Consider the following 15,613-nt stretch of genomic DNA (forward strand, 5'->3'; position numbering starts at 1 on the left):
AACTTAATGATTCTTATAACTAATTTCAAATTTGTTTTGTTTGGATGTTAAATTGTGTCAAGACAAATGAAACCAAGGTAGGTTAAAACACTTTTAACCTTCGATTTTATTTATTAATTCTATAATAACTATAGGTTGTTCGAGTTTATCAATCATATTAATCCATTTTATACTTATAGCATTAAACATGGGAGAAATAAAATTACTTATAATAAGTAAAGGTCTACAACTTTTATTAATATTCTAGTTTTTAAAAAAATACAACCTTTTTCTATATTAATAATTAAGAAGCAAAAAGTTCTGATAAACTCTATTAGTGAAGTCTTTTATTGTTAAATAGTAGAAGGCTGTGAACTTGAATTCCGACTTTGCTTCATTTGATTTAAGTTCTCCGTCCCTCTCGTTCAACCAATAAAATATAAACAATGAATTCATTGACATGTTATTTTTTAATGCAGTTTTTATTATTAAGAAAATACTACTAGTAAATAAGGAACAAGACTTTTAATTTAATCAATCTTACGTGAAATTGTGTTAATAAAGTAAGTCAAAAAAATATATTGCATTTCCCATTCAACCATAATCTGATCCCATCCTACGAAAGTAGAGATAAAAAGTAGTGGCCAGTTTTTTCTTTTCTATTATATTGAAAGCGAAAACACACAGGAAAAAATAAACGAAATTAAAAATAATTATTTTCCCATGTTAAGTGCCGAATAAAAAGTTTCTTAAAAACTAAGTGCCAAGTAAACATCGGATATGGTGCCATGGAAAAGCACCGCAAAAACATTTCTACAAGTAACTAATGGCTTTAAGGCCTGAGAAAACAAAGTAAAGGAGAATGTACTAAGTACTAACTCGAACCCAAAATGAATACCTAGATAAGGCGAAACAGAAGAGAGTGAGACTCTCTTAGATCATTGAATAAATATAATTTATACATGAAAGCTCCAAAGAGGCTTTGCTATCGGGAAAGCTAGTTGGCATGTTAAACCAATACTGAAACTAAAACTCTAGAAAATACAAATCAACTTGAAGTTGGTTGCTTTCCAAGCAGTTGTGATGGCCATGAATCTGCGGGTGTGGGATACCTGGCATGTGGTTTACTGACAACAGATGTAGATTTCGGCATGACCCCGGTAACATTAGGAGCTGGAAAAGAAGGTGGAAGATCAGGATTACAGGGGACAACCAAAATCGCAGATCCTTGCTGCAAGTTAGGTTCTATGGTATGCAATTGGAGATTCTGTCCAGGAAAATTTGTCTGCTCCAGTGGCTCAAGTTCCAAATGGGGAGGTACATTCAGGTCAGGTTTACATTGAGCCAGTCTTGCCTGTATCTGACCTTGAAGTTTCTCAATTTGGGTTTCTAGGCTACAATTCTCCTCCTTCAGCTCATTTTTCTCCATGGTCATCTGCCCAATGAACGCGACAATGTGAAATCCAACCAGATACAAGGATACAGTGGGACATCAAAAATATCAATTTCCAAAATACGATGAAATGACAATTTGCTCAAGGAACTGGCTGAAAGATTACTTAAATAGAAAGGATTTCATGTCACATACGTATCATTATTTAAGATGAAGCACTCTCAACAGGGTAAAAAGAGTGTCAATCTTACATAATTAGATTCAGACAACAGAGTGACATTCTCTTTCTTGAGGGACTCGATCTGACTGAGCAAGTCTTTTAGCAACCTGGCAGTTTCACACAGTATAGAAGCCTTTCCATTGTTCTCATTTAGATCTATTCCCACACCACCACCAAAACCGCCCAAAAAAAAAGGAAGATAAGAATCACTTAAGATCATGTTGAAAGCAACAAACCAAAACTATAGAGTTTGAAAATATTCAAGATACATGATGATGGCACAAGCGGTTACCAAGTGCACTGGCAAGATCAAGAAAGAGATCGTTCAAATGCTCACGCTTCATTTTCTCCCTTTCAGCCTTGTGAATTTTCCTGGGGACTTTCCCTTGGTTCATTTTATCAGAAGAAGACCTGAAGCAAATCAAGTTTACAAGAACTGAATCCAGATGAAGAACCTGTAAAGTCCACATAAACTACTCATGCAAGAGACAGCTAGAATGTAGTGCTATTAGACTATTAGTATACTACTTCTGCCACCACCACTGCTCGTTATCAATAGTTCCGGTCAATTTTTTATTTAAATTTGTCCTAACAAGTACAGCCAGATAAAGTAACTAATAGTAATAGCTTTGTAGTTTAAACTCACCGAAGAATAGATATTCTATATTTACACTTGCAACAACTATTCAACTTAATACATCAAATGTTTCAGATCATATAAGGAAGTTTTCTCCAATTGAACTTAAGAATTACAAAAGGAATTGCACAACGAAGAAACTACCAGGGCAAATCAAATTCTTATTGCTGTGTTCACGAAAACATTAGAATCTCTGACCTGTTTTTTGATGTCTCAACCATTGGAGCCGCACTCTCTGATCCCATGTGATTAAAGCCAGTTATATGCCCTTAAGCAATTCTTCCAGCAACAAAATTTCCTAAAGTAGAAAAACAAAACTACTTCAATAATGTACTTTTTATTCTTACAACGAAAGGAGAAGTAATTCGAACACCCCAAGAAATGGAAATTTCTTTTTACGGTCAATGAAAAAGTAAAATCCATGTTTCCTGATTAAATCAATTCCCTTTATCGCAATCCAATCAGAGAAAGGGGTAAAAAAAAACAACAAACCAAGTTCCCAATTTTAATTTCCACACTTCATAGCAGCCAAAACAGAGCATCGAGAAATTCCAAGGATCAAACAGAAAACGACCGAATAGAAAAAAGAGGGAAGATAAATTGTGTGCAGAAAGAGGGAAAGTGGTTTTTTGCTTACCAAACTGGGGGAAGAGGAATCGAAAGGAATAGGATTGGAATTGGAATAGGAATATTTGAGAATGAAATTGAAGTTGGGAAAATGGGAATTAGGGCAGAGGAGAGAGAAAAGAAGATTGGGGTTGTGGTGATGGAGTGTGGCGGGAGGGCATCTGTCACGCGAAGGCGCGTGGCGAGGTCATGCTCCTTCGCTTCAATCAACAACCACCAATGAGTTCCCCACGTGATCCTTTTCTTTTTTAGGTCTTTTTGTAATAATAATAATATAATTTTTTATTATGAATATTTTATTTTTGGTTATACATGTTTTCTCTCAATTTAAATGACAATTTTCAATCCATTTTCATTATTTCTGTTCTATCTATCTGTATTTTTTCAGCCCATTTTTTATCCATTTGCATAATTTGTTGATCCATTTCTCCTTCATGTACACATTTTCTACTTTTCTACTTATTTGAATATTTTTTTCCTCCCCATTTGTATTGTTTTTTGGCAGCTTATTAATTTTTTTCTACAATTTTTTTGCCCGTTTATATATTTTTGTACTAACTTTTTTACTCGTTTTTACAATTATCTTTTTATCCATTTGAATACAGTATTTATTGTTACTCATTTGAGTCATTTTTTCTATTAATTTCTTTTTGTACATTTTCATGATTCCCTTTTTTATTTTTCTCGTTTGTTTACATATTTTTCTCTTTTCCTTTTGTATATATCATCACATCATTCACGTAAAATTTATATTTTTAAAAATATTTATGTTTTTTATAAATATTATTTATATTCTTTATTAAAAGTTCTTAATATAGAATTATTAAATGTGTAGAACGAAAAATTAAAGTAATTTTTATTTTAATTTTGAGTCTAAGCAAACCAAAAAGGCAAAAACGTTCGGATACTAAAATTGCTTTACTTGCTCGCAGCCATCATCATGCTCGTCCACGTATTATTTAATTATTACTTTTTTTGTGAATTCGTATTATTTTAATTTGATTACTAGCTAATCACTCGTCTTGGTTATGTAGTCCTTTCTATCAAATAGCAACTCAACTTTTATAATCCATCTCAGCATTGAAATAATGCAAATTTTATAATTTATCATCCTCCTCATCTTCCATTAGGTCCTTATTTGATTAGCAAATTTAAAAGATCTTTAATTAATTAACTATTGTTGATGAGCATTTGAATTTAGCAATAAAAATGATCGCTTGACTTAAAAAACAATTAAAAGTATATCTGAGTATAAAAAACTATGTAAATAACATCAATCTCTCACATCTCTTCCGTTTGTTGTGACTTGCAAGACAAAATCTATATACTGCAGAAAAAAAATGTATCGTTTATATATACAACAATAATGTAGTAACCTTTCTTTTTGTCAGCAAAAAACTCATATAATTTCATTCTATAGTTTATATATGCGATAATAGTTTAGTAATTTCATGCATGTACGTTTACTTATATTTATTCAGACATTTGTTTATTATATTATTTTATCTTTAATGTGTGAATGACAAACATATAATTCGTTAAATTAATCAAAGGTCCTTGTATTATTAAAATTTCTAAAACTAATTTTCTGTATTTTAAATATTTATTATTACCATTAGATTTTTAGGATTTAAAAAAAAAAATCTAAGCAGGTTAATATCCTCAAAAGTTACAACGACACTTTAACAGTATGGTTTATTTCTTCTTTTTTGTGTGCATTGAGGAGGGCCATAGGCCCAAAAAGAAAAATACCCAAATGCTAACATTACCTAGGAACATTTTGGAGAAGGATATCTTGGATAGTTTGAGCCAATGTTCTTTTAATTTTTTTAATGGTAGTTCATGAATTGATCCAACCATTAAAAACAAAATAATATTGTAACAGAAATACTTTTATGATTATTGAAATTATGAAAAATAAATCATAGAATTAAAAAAATATAATTTTATTTCTCCCCATAATATTTATTCGTAAAAATAAATTTTGTCTATATAAAAGAAAAAATATTTTTAGTCCATATCTTTTTGCTTAAACTTAATTTTGATCTATGCATTATTAAACGAACCAAGTTAGATCTTCAACTTTTAAAAGTATGTAAACTTAGTTCCTTTTCAAGTTTAAGCTTACATCCTCCGGACTCAAATATAAGTTAAATTAAATAATTTTATGCTAATTAAAAATTTAATTAATGTTATTTAATTACACTAATTAAATTTAATAAATATTTTTTCTAAAATATTATTCAATAGAATTTGATATTAATATATAATAGTCATTGAAAATAAAATCTCAATCAATTAAAAGAAATTTTTGAAATAGTATCATTAAATAAAGTGAAGGTAATATAGGTACGTATTTAAAATTTACTTATATATCTGAGTTCATTATAATGATAAAAATATATATCTGAGTTCATAAAACTTTTTTTTATAATTGAGTACAAGGAGAAAAACATTTAATGGTGATTTTTGTTATCGTTGTAAAGTTGGAAGAGTAACTAAATTGATATTTTTTTTAAAGTTAAAAGACTAAACTCATTTGGAGACGAAAACCAAAATTAACTAAAAAAAAATACATGAAACAAAAAGACATTTTTTCCCAAAAATATTGATTCACTTTTCATGTTCTGCAGCGTTGGACAATTATGCAAGGCAGATCCATAACTGTTGTGAATTTTTTTAATAGAAAACAAAAGCGTGTGGCGTCCACACTGTTGCATCAGATCAAAGGTTTATGGTTTTTCCCAAGCGTGTGGCAACCTCCCATGGTGGGAACCACAAGATGCTCTCCCCCTTCATCTATTTCCCTTTTACTGTTTTCCCAGCCAGGTTGTTATTTTTATTTTTAAAATTGATGTCAATTAATTAATTAGATTTTTTAACTTCTTCGTCTGCTAGAAAAGAGTGACAATACTGTTTGAAAAGTCTATTCAGTTAAAATCATCGTATTATTTTTATCATTCTGAAAATTCTTTGAACTTAAACATATGACAAGTTTATTAACTTATGTAATTTAAAATATGTCTATGAACTTTATTTAACACGCCTTGTTACAAAAGACTAAAAATAACTCTTAACAGATGCATTAAAAAAAAAGAAAGACCCTTAACAGATGTATATATTGTAGCAGACGGTCAAAGTGGACCCAAAAGCTCTGCAAAAGATGTGTGAAAAATTGCAGCATCGCACCTCAGAAAATATGGAAGATCAGCAGAAGCCACAAATCTGAGCAAAGCGGCTTACATGGCTGCAGGGTTTCAGATTGCCAATTAAAAAAAATACAGGATTGGAGTTTAGAGGGCTGTGTTTTAACAATTAAGAATTCTGAAGAGAACATCACATATTCTTGCAGCCATATGCTGAATATAGTATTTCAGAGTGTCTCTCGTGAGACTTCTGAGTTGATAAATGAAGAATGAAATGTTTTAATAGCATTGTGTAACTTTACAATTTACTAGTCATAGGTAATACAATTTTACTGTATTGACACACTATATAACAGATTTGAGTATTCAAATGGCGCTTACGAGTTACAAGTTGCTTTTCTGGTGCATGTGGAGGGAGTTCTTGAGTCAGCATCATGGTTTGTGCTTTTGTGGGAACTGTCCCAGAGTTGACCTATAAAAGTATTTAATCATTAGTCTAGGCTGGTGGGTGTTGTCTGAAATTCTAACACAGATACAATGATTCAAGAATTATAGAAATGGCATCAATTTTATTTATTTTTCTACATCTATTCATTGATACATAGATTCAAAGTTCAGAGATGAAATAACTGGTTGAAATCCTCAGAAAATAACCAACCTAATATGACCCTAATCATCAACATAAATAAATAAAAAAGGTTTCACAAATAAATTCACCAAGTAACTAGCAAAAGGTTATACCTGAAAGCATGAATAATGACTAATTGAGCTTTGCCGTGTCGGTGTTTCCTTCTCATGGTGAAAATAAAAAAGCCAAATTCTAGCATCAGTAAACCTGCATAAACAGAATAAATCATCAAGTAAAAATGCTATAAGTATCTTAAACTTTTGTTGTAAAGTTAGAACATTTAGAAACCAAAATAAGTGGCCAAAAATAGCTCCTTTTTTTTTATGTCGGTCAAGCTTCACCATTCTAATTTTTCACTGGACGTCAGAGCACATCACAATCACACTGCTTTATGCGTGTGCAAGAACTCGGGGAGAAAAAGGAAGGAAGGGTTAATATCAAGGAAAGAAATCACGTCTCACATGTGCAACTCATATTCTACAATACATGTGTCAAGACAAGAGAAAGGAGACAAGAAACACGACACCATAGCTTATGGAAATTAGCCTGCTATACTATACCAGCAATCTAGGCTAGAAGCACCAAAGTTGAAATCAAAGTTACCCTTTACTAATTTCAAGGTGCAGAGTGCGTGTGCGTGTTCTCAGCCACAGCTTGCACATTCATATTCTATCTGCAAAAGATGATGATGGTTTAGGTCGGATTACTTCCAGGGAGAAAGGAAGATGTTGTGTCTTCTTTGGTGACAGATACTGATACAACATTAGTGCTAACATAGTACAGATTGCTAATCATCACACTGAAAGGAAGACCCATTTGAAGGTTGAAGCAATATCAATGTGTTCAAACATAAATAACAGTTAAAGAATCTAAATTCTGTTGTCATTGTCAAGCTATAAGATGGTCCAACTATACACCTCGTCATCTTTTTCAAATTATGGGTTAAAAATATTTTACTGCCTCCCTTTATCACACAAACCATATAAAAAGATAACATGATAATTGATAAAGAAAGGGTTACGAAGGAGAAGACATATGATATGATGATCATCATGCTTTATAAAGAAAGGTGAACTGGGAAAAATTAAAAGAAAAAGCGGATCAAAATGTCTAATATTAGGAAAGTTGTAGCATAAAATTGAGCATATTATTGACATTGTTCTAATGAATGGGAAATTATAGATAAAAAAATACATTTGTTTGTAATATAATATACAACAATCCTTAATTTCAACCATGACATTATAATCATAACATAAAACTTACAAACAGATGACTGAATAGATAAATGCACCATGCTGTGAAAATCTTAAAAAAGAAAAATACAGCACTATTAGGATGATCAATTGATCTACCACACAATAAATGCATTATTCATCGGTACAATGTCATACTATACACGAGTGTTGATGCTATGAACATATATCATTTAGACTGAATCTCTTAAGGCAATTTATGCAATAATGTGGTTAAAAATTTCAAATCTCCTCCTTTGATGTTTCCTGGAAGCAGGGCCCGACCTCTAGCAAGACTCATTTTGAAAGTGATACACACAATTTGTCCTGGTCTCTTCAATTTCCTCCCCCTTATGATTTCAAAAGGATGTTCCCTACTTATAGCTTTTAAATGCCCCAGTAAACCTACCTCTGAATATATCAATAAAAGAATTTTCCAGAGATTATCAACTTACATCAGATAAAGGAAGCAGCAATAAATCAAAATTGAGTGCGACAAATAGAGGACCTTTCTTTTCTTTTACACAAAAGTGGTGGACTTATTAAGTACGAGCCTATGGGGACATAACATTCTGACATTGACTTGTTTAATTTGCAGATTAATAATCATCTTTGGGTGATTATTGTCTTACACACATCATTATTTGATTCCCAATTCATCCAACATAGCATACTAGGAAGGAGTATCATAGATATGCTACGGCCTATATATAATTTTAAATTTTGTGTCTTCCTAAAATAGATGATGATCTATCTTTAGTCTCCAATTGGCAATAGCTGAGCTAGAAAGTAAAACTAAAACTACACACAGCATGCACCTAAATAGAAAGACAGCCAAAATGGATGCTCATTTGTTTCGCCATTTTAGAGTCCATATGCTATAGGTGCACCAGGCCAAAAGCTAGGACAAATTCTCTTACTGATCAACCAACATTACATGTGAGGGATGTGACTCACCGTGTTTGGGCAACTGCATTTTTGCATTATTGTACCTCCCAAACTATCACATGTCACTATATACATATATAAAGAGAGAGAGACACGCGGCGCTACATTAGTGGTCTAGAGGTTAGTTATATATAACTATAGCTTCAAATAAGGTTTACTAGCTGAGCGTTTTTTTATTTTAGCTGCTCCTTAATGATTAGGAAGGGTACCACAGGTTCCTTAAACACAGATGTATAACATAGATAATGCACATATTCTTGGCTTGTTGCGTCCAATAATCACAGAACTAGCGTAGCTAATAACCAGCCTTCTCGCTTTTGTTTGGAGTTTAATATTTTGACACAGGGGTTAAGAAGTATAATTAATATTTCAAATTTTATTAATTGAACTATCTCTCATTTATACTTTTTATTTTATTTTATCACCCTAGAATAAATGGTTAAGGATATAGTGAGAGAAAAAAATTAATATTATAAAATTACAATAAAAATGGGTGCCACAACGTGAAACAAAATGAGAGGAATTCAGTGAGTAGAGTAAAGAACACACACACGCTTGAGAAGCATTTATCTGCCGACAGTTACTGCAATTTATGATACTTTTATGATTTCATATTGCTTGAGTAGACCATAGTTATTACGAACTTTGAATGTTTTGCTTACTAATTTGGCGGAGAATCTTGGTCTATGCTTGGCCAGATCAATCTGTTATAAATTGGAGTTAATTAAGCAATTGCCTGGTTAATAAATGATGCGAATTTGAATTGGGGAGCCATGATCCTTTCCCATTTAATCATCTTCCCCCTCTAAATGCACCCAAAGCAATAAATGGGAAATGGGCTCCTACCCAACACATGTTGATAAAAAGTGCACACACAAAAACTGAGTGGACGTGATGGTGGTGGGTCTACACCTCTAATTACTTTTATTTTATGTCGTAACTAGTAACCACCAACCTGTAGGCTAAACGCCATGGTGGTGGTGCCTCTGAGAAACCATAGCAAGATTAAGAGATTTTCTGGGACCCAAACAAAGGAATTAGGGATATTATGGGCCAAATATATATATAATCTGTTGCTTCTTAGCACCCACTTTTGTGCCCAAAATCTAGCCGACTTGTTCACAAATTTACAGAAATTGCTGTCCTAGCTGGTCTAACTCATGCTACATTTTTTTAGGGTATAAGATTTACCTATATGGTATGGGGGGACCAATCCTGTGCCTATGTGTACGGTGTCACTTATTAGATTCAGATCCATGGGGTACCATCCTACCCGTATTTTCCACTCAAGGTAAGCCAACATTTTAATTAGTACAATTATCCTATGTTTTTGACAAATAACATAACATATGTCACAAATCAAACGTTTCATTATCTGACAAAATAATAACAAATTAAATTATATGTCTAGCTTTAATTTAATTTAATCAGTTGGTATGTATATATTGTGACATTTGAATTCAAATGGGGATGTATACGGCTTCATGCTAATAATTGTTGTTAATTGGCTTAAGGATCGAGAAGGAGATAAGGATCTCTATCAGTAGCATGTGGGATCACAATAATAGAGAGATACCCGTTTAACTCGAGTATCTCATGATTTGTTTGGAATCACCACTGTTTAAAGAATTATGTTATTTATATTTTTTTTCATTAAAAAAAACTTCATACAATTTTTTTATAATATATTATTTTATTATTCTCTCTCTTTTCTTTTTCTTTTTTTTTTTTTTTGCTTTTTCTGTCCATCTTCCTATCTCTCATTTTTTTTTACAATGCTCTCCTTGCAAAGTTTGACTACTTAATTTTGGTACTTATTGCAACTAAAAAAAATACTGATATTTGAAACTAATACTGCAATGGTTGCCAATTAAAGTTCACCAAAAAAACGGATGTGATCAATTAACCCGTAAAATCCATAATTAAAACTCTGTGATTATTATTTATCATTTGCTTATAATCATTTAAACACAGTGCTAAAAGTTAGGTGTCACAAACATTTCATAATTAAGCACATACACTAACAAGAAAAAGCATTTAGTCGATATATTAATTTCATTTTGTACTTCTTTATGTTACAAGAATTAAGAAGATATCAAAATAATAAGACATCATTAATTTTTATTTACTCATTTTTTAGTATTTAAAATTGTAAATATCAATTACTTTAATTCCTAATTTTATATAATCTTGATTTAATTTATAAATATTGTCTACATTAATCTTTTCTGGTAAAAAAACTAATGATCGTGAAAACTAAAATTAAAAATAATAATTTTTCGTGAAATTAATAATTAAAGTGTTGATTTTATAAAAACATGAATTAAAATAACTAACACTTATTATTTGAGCGACTCAAAGGATCGAATATTTGCTCTGGGAAAAAGAAGGCAGAATTTTTAGTTGGTATAGAAAGTGTAATAAAAGCAAATATAAAAAAATTATTGCACAACTAACAAAAACTTAAAATATATTATATTAATAATAATAATTAAAAAATTGTTAAAATTATTATGTTCATGTGTATTAACGTATTCTTTTTTATCAGTCAGAAGAAAAAAAAAACACAACTACTCCTTAATAAAAAACGATGTCGGGAAAATTTTGGCTAAGAATTATTAACCTAACAAAAACATAATATGTATTAACCTATATTATGTTTATGCAAGAATTAATAAATAATGACAAGAAAAATCCTATATATGGACTCATCTAATGCAATTCCAACAGAAAACAGCAAATTAAAGCATGACCAATATGAAGGACCCTTATTTAACTCTGATTATTGGAATTTAACATCGGAAATATTGAAGCTGTAAATGCATCGAGTCTTAACTGAAAAGAAGAACAATCTTTCAGCCAGTTCCTTTAATACAAAACATTAGTTACGTTGCAGCGCACATGCAAAATTATCTTTTATATTCAGAATATGGGAATGAAATCTTCGTGTTATTTTTATTAGAAAAACTTCATCTCCATTATAGACGAAGATACAAGATTTGGTATTGCATCAGATTTATATATACTTGTATGGTCAAGTGGTAGTACGAGAAACGGTAGCTATAGCTATTTCAGTCAGATCTGGCTTATGATTTGCTTTGACAGCTCTAGCTAGCTAGGTGGGAACCATCGATCTTAGCAGTGTCATTATTAGCTTACTGTTTTGTGCCCATAATTGGAACCTCGCCAAGGTACCTTATTCCATCGACCATTTCTCATCAAGTCGCAGATTGTGGGCTTCCCTGATTATGATTTTAGAAGCATATATGTATTTCATTCCATAGCTGTTTTACTTTACACTCGTGTTATTGACGTGATCTCCATAATTAATAAAGTTAGCTTCGAATCCCATTGTGCAGAACATAATTTTATAGTGGAGGGAATATCCTAATCTCGCTTTCCCCCTTCCCTACCAATTTTTAATTGCATCAACATAGCATAGATGTTCCTTATAAATTTAGCAAAGGGATATTATTAGATTCCAAAACACACAACAATAACTAATATTTTTTTTAAAAAAAAAGTCAAATTTAGAATTTAACTTCTATGTGCTTATATTTTTATCCTATCTTAGATGTTATAAGATTAATTTGATAGTTAAAAAAAGAAGGAAGATGAAGAGGTTATATATTGAACTTCCTTCTTAACATTCTAACTAATGACTAACATTTAATGATAAAAAAAATACATTTATAGGACGGGATTATGAACACACAATATAAACTCCAGTAAAAAAAATACTTGTCAATTTAATTTGATGTAGTAAGAGTGTAGTCTTAAAAGGAAAAGGGTTTTGAAGAGAGACAGTAATTAAGAAGGGGGAAGGGCATGAAACTTGGAGATTCCACGTTTTTCTCTTTGGTGGGCAGAGACCCAATCATGCATTGAATACTGGCATGGCCCAACAAATGAAGGGTCCTGATTGATGGAATGGTGGGGCATATCCCAGTAGGGTCATTAAGACTCACCATGGATCTTTCTGTGATGCCAGCAACTGCTCCATTTAAAAGGGCTAAAAGAAAAAGAAAAAAAAAGAAAAAAGAAAACAGAAGATGGAGAATGATCCACCTGTTTGTCAGTGACATTGTACATTGGTTTGGGCAATAACCAGCAGCCGGACCCCACCACCTGAGCCAACACCTGGAACCGATAAGGTTTTGACCCCACCGTCCTATCACCCCCATCTCTCTCAAAAATCTTAATCATTGATGCAGTAAACCTCGAGATTCATGGCAGAGATTTAGAATCCTTCAGAATGATCAAAAAGCAATGTAATTTTACTACTACTACTATACCACTACCACAACACAACCATTTCTTTTTCTTTTTTTTTACATTAGTCTTGTGGTAACACTGTTTCATCCCTTTTACCGCACGAGCTCTGTGGCCCAGAAAGAGAGAAGGAGAAAAAAGAAAAACAACCCAAATGCCTGTTAGGTAGGAAACTTAGCAAAGTTCATGGAATGGAAGTGATCGAGTCGTTTTCTTCTCTTTTAACATATAAAGCATAAAATTACAAAGCAATTAATTAAAAGGCTATGAGGAGAAAAAATAAAAATTAAAAAGAAAAGAAAAATTGCACAAACAATGATGATAAGATATCGTGTAGTGAAATAACTCAAAGAAGACATTTTTTACCCAAAAAAAAAAAAAGAAGAAGCAGGCAGCCAAATACCCAATTGTTAAATAGTGTCATCTGCCAAACCCTAAAAAAACTCTCCTCCTTCCTTATATTAATCACGCCAAAAAATTAATTTTGGGAATAAATAAAACTGAATTTTGAAGATCAACCAAACCTCACGTGTGTTAAACACATCCTTCATCCTTCATCTTTCATCACCAATCACGCTACACCACAAGTAAGAAGAAGAAGAATTTACGGTGATCATCATCACATCACATATGCATACGCATATATCCTCTCTAGGAGTGGTGACTGGAGCTATTATCATGTCGATCATCGGCACCTCCTCGATGCGATTGCGAGCCACTCGGCTGAGATTCCGAAACGCCAATAACAGGTCGATAAGGACTAAGCCCTGCAAGCATACTCAAATGTGCTTCATTCATATTATTATTGTGATTATTATTATTACTGCTTCCTCCATGAACAGCACCAATATTCCCAGCAGAACCTAGTTGCTGACTCGGCAACAACGCCATGGGCGTTGGAAAATTCATGAAATGCAAGCCGCTGGACATGGTGCCCCGATACAAAGCACTGTTGTTAACCGGTGGGAAGGTCCACATGGGATCGCCACTCATGACCTGATTCGAGTTTGAATTCGCCACCATCCATATGTTGGCGGCGTGGCTCGCTGGAATAGCGCCTGCACTAGATTGAAGGAGATAGCTTCCCATTTGGTGGTGCTGCTGCTGCGTGGTGGGGGATAGGTCTTGTTGTTCTGTAGTTGGTCTTCTTTTGCGGCTTGGGTCTTCTGTGTTTGTTCTTGTGTCTGAAATGTCTAAGGAAGATGGTAGGCCGTCGCGAAGCTCCGGCTTGGCCTGCTGCTGCAGCATGGTGGTGGTGAGGTTGTTGGATTGTTGGAAATTGACAAGTGTTGATGTGTTGTTGGTGGTGGTGTTGTGTTCGGAGGAAAGGGCTATGCCGGGGAAGAAGGTTCTACGTTGTTGTTGTTGGAGGGAGAAGTTGGGGTTGAAGTAGGAGGACCGGAGCTGGGAGGGGACGGACATGGAGGAGCCGGAGCTGCGGAGGGAGATGTTCAGGGAGGTGAAGTTGGCGGGGATGGTGCCGGTGCCAGTGGCGGCGATCACCGCGGGCTCCGCCTGCTGGAGGAGCCACTCGATGGTTTCGCCGTCCGACTTGTGGCCCAGCTCGCGGGTCAGCTGGAAGACGCGGGCGGCGCAGAGGGCAGGCATTCGGATGCGCCGCCCGCGCCCGTCCACCTTCGTGTGCCGGTCCTTCGTCGAGGTGCGCTTCGGCGGAGGCTTTTTGCTGTTCGCCGCCTCCGCCGAAGCCTCGGCCGCCGAGAGCTGGTTGGATCGGGTGGAATTGGACATGCTCGGTTCCGCGGAGATTGCTAGGGAAGGGTAAGGGGAGGAGGTGGAGCATGACGCGGTTTCTTGGTCTTCTTTCTTCTCAAGTAGCTGGAATGGGAAGTTGTTCTGACGATGGTGGTGCTGGAGATCGTCGCCTCCCTCCATTATCGCATCAAGAGGAAATAGGAAATAAAACTTGTTGGTGTGTGTCTTTGTGTTTTTGAGTATGATTGTGTTTGTATGTGTTTTTGTATGGTGGGTCTTTCTCGTTTTTAAGAGAGGAAGGGATGTGTGTGTAGTTATTTGTTTTGTGTAAGGGAAGGAATTTGCTTTGAAATTGATGGGGTTTAGAAGAGTGAGAGAGGAGATAAGGGAGAGGTGGAAGGGCAAGAGCTTTAAGCAACAAAGATAATGAGTGGGAATTATATGGGTGAGCTTTAAAAAGCATGATTTTTTTCAGCAAAAGAAATTGCTTTCTTCTTCTGTTGATGAGCTTTTTAATTATATTGTGTTGATTTTATTTTTGTTAAATATGGTTTTTAAATCAATGAATCATTTTGGTTACATGGTAAGCTATAGCTTGAACTGGAAGAGGAAAAATCAGGGAATTATTTTTGATTTTGTGTATGGTTTTTGTGAGGAGTAAGGAGTTGGGCTTTTTATTGTGGTTGGACAGGCTCTTTGGTTCAGACTCCACGTGAGGAGCTCTTTTTATCATTCAATCCATGAAGACAATGGTGGCCGGAGTGGGACCCGATCCTAAGTAAAAAAATTGAAAGACCTGGAAAGGAAAGATTATC

The 15,613-nt window shown here is 33.8% G+C and overlaps 2 protein-coding genes and 1 long non-coding RNA gene across 6 annotated transcripts; all 3 read right to left on the reverse strand.

The window, feature by feature from the left end:
* Nucleotides 1-882: 882 nt before the first annotated feature.
* On the reverse strand, nt 883-3,092 carry LOC100809240 (transcription factor bHLH47). Of its 3 annotated transcripts, XM_003549621.5 has the most exons (5): nt 2,867-3,091; nt 2,428-2,527; nt 1,885-2,003; nt 1,624-1,748; nt 883-1,414 (listed from the first exon to the last, which is right to left on the reverse strand). In XM_003549621.5, the coding sequence occupies exons 2-5, from the start codon at nt 2,472-2,474 to the stop codon at nt 1,028-1,030; spliced, it is 678 nt and encodes a 225-aa protein (XP_003549669.1). In that variant the 5' UTR covers nt 2,475-2,527; nt 2,867-3,091; the 3' UTR covers nt 883-1,027. The 3 variants fall into 3 exon arrangements, with proteins under 3 accessions (XP_003549669.1, XP_040867067.1, XP_040867068.1); XM_041011133.1 differs by having other exon boundaries at nt 1,885-2,527; nt 2,867-3,092; XM_041011134.1 differs by lacking the exon at nt 2,867-3,091 and having other exon boundaries at nt 1,885-2,047; nt 2,428-2,531.
* Nucleotides 3,093-5,886: 2,794 nt separating this feature from the next.
* On the reverse strand, nt 5,887-8,633 carry LOC102661490 (uncharacterized). Of its 2 annotated transcripts, XR_419052.4 has the most exons (4): nt 7,234-8,633; nt 6,744-6,837; nt 6,384-6,474; nt 5,887-6,103 (listed from the first exon to the last, which is right to left on the reverse strand). It is a non-coding gene; the product is annotated as an uncharacterized lncRNA (long non-coding RNA). The 2 variants fall into 2 exon arrangements; XR_001385901.3 differs by lacking the exon at nt 5,887-6,103 and having other exon boundaries at nt 6,153-6,474; nt 7,234-8,619.
* A 4,639-nt stretch (nt 8,634-13,272) lies between these two features.
* On the reverse strand, nt 13,273-15,494 carry LOC100809776 (transcription factor TCP14). The gene has a single exon (XM_003549622.5). It carries the CDS (start codon nt 14,976-14,978, stop codon nt 13,737-13,739), a length of 1,242 nt encoding a protein of 413 aa, XP_003549670.1. The 5' UTR covers nt 14,979-15,494; the 3' UTR covers nt 13,273-13,736.
* Nucleotides 15,495-15,613: the final 119 nt, after the last annotated feature.

Source organism: Glycine max, chromosome 17, assembly GCF_000004515.6.
Source record: "Glycine max cultivar Williams 82 chromosome 17, Glycine_max_v4.0, whole genome shotgun sequence".
NCBI classification, from domain to species: Eukaryota; Viridiplantae; Streptophyta; class Magnoliopsida; order Fabales; family Fabaceae; genus Glycine; species Glycine max.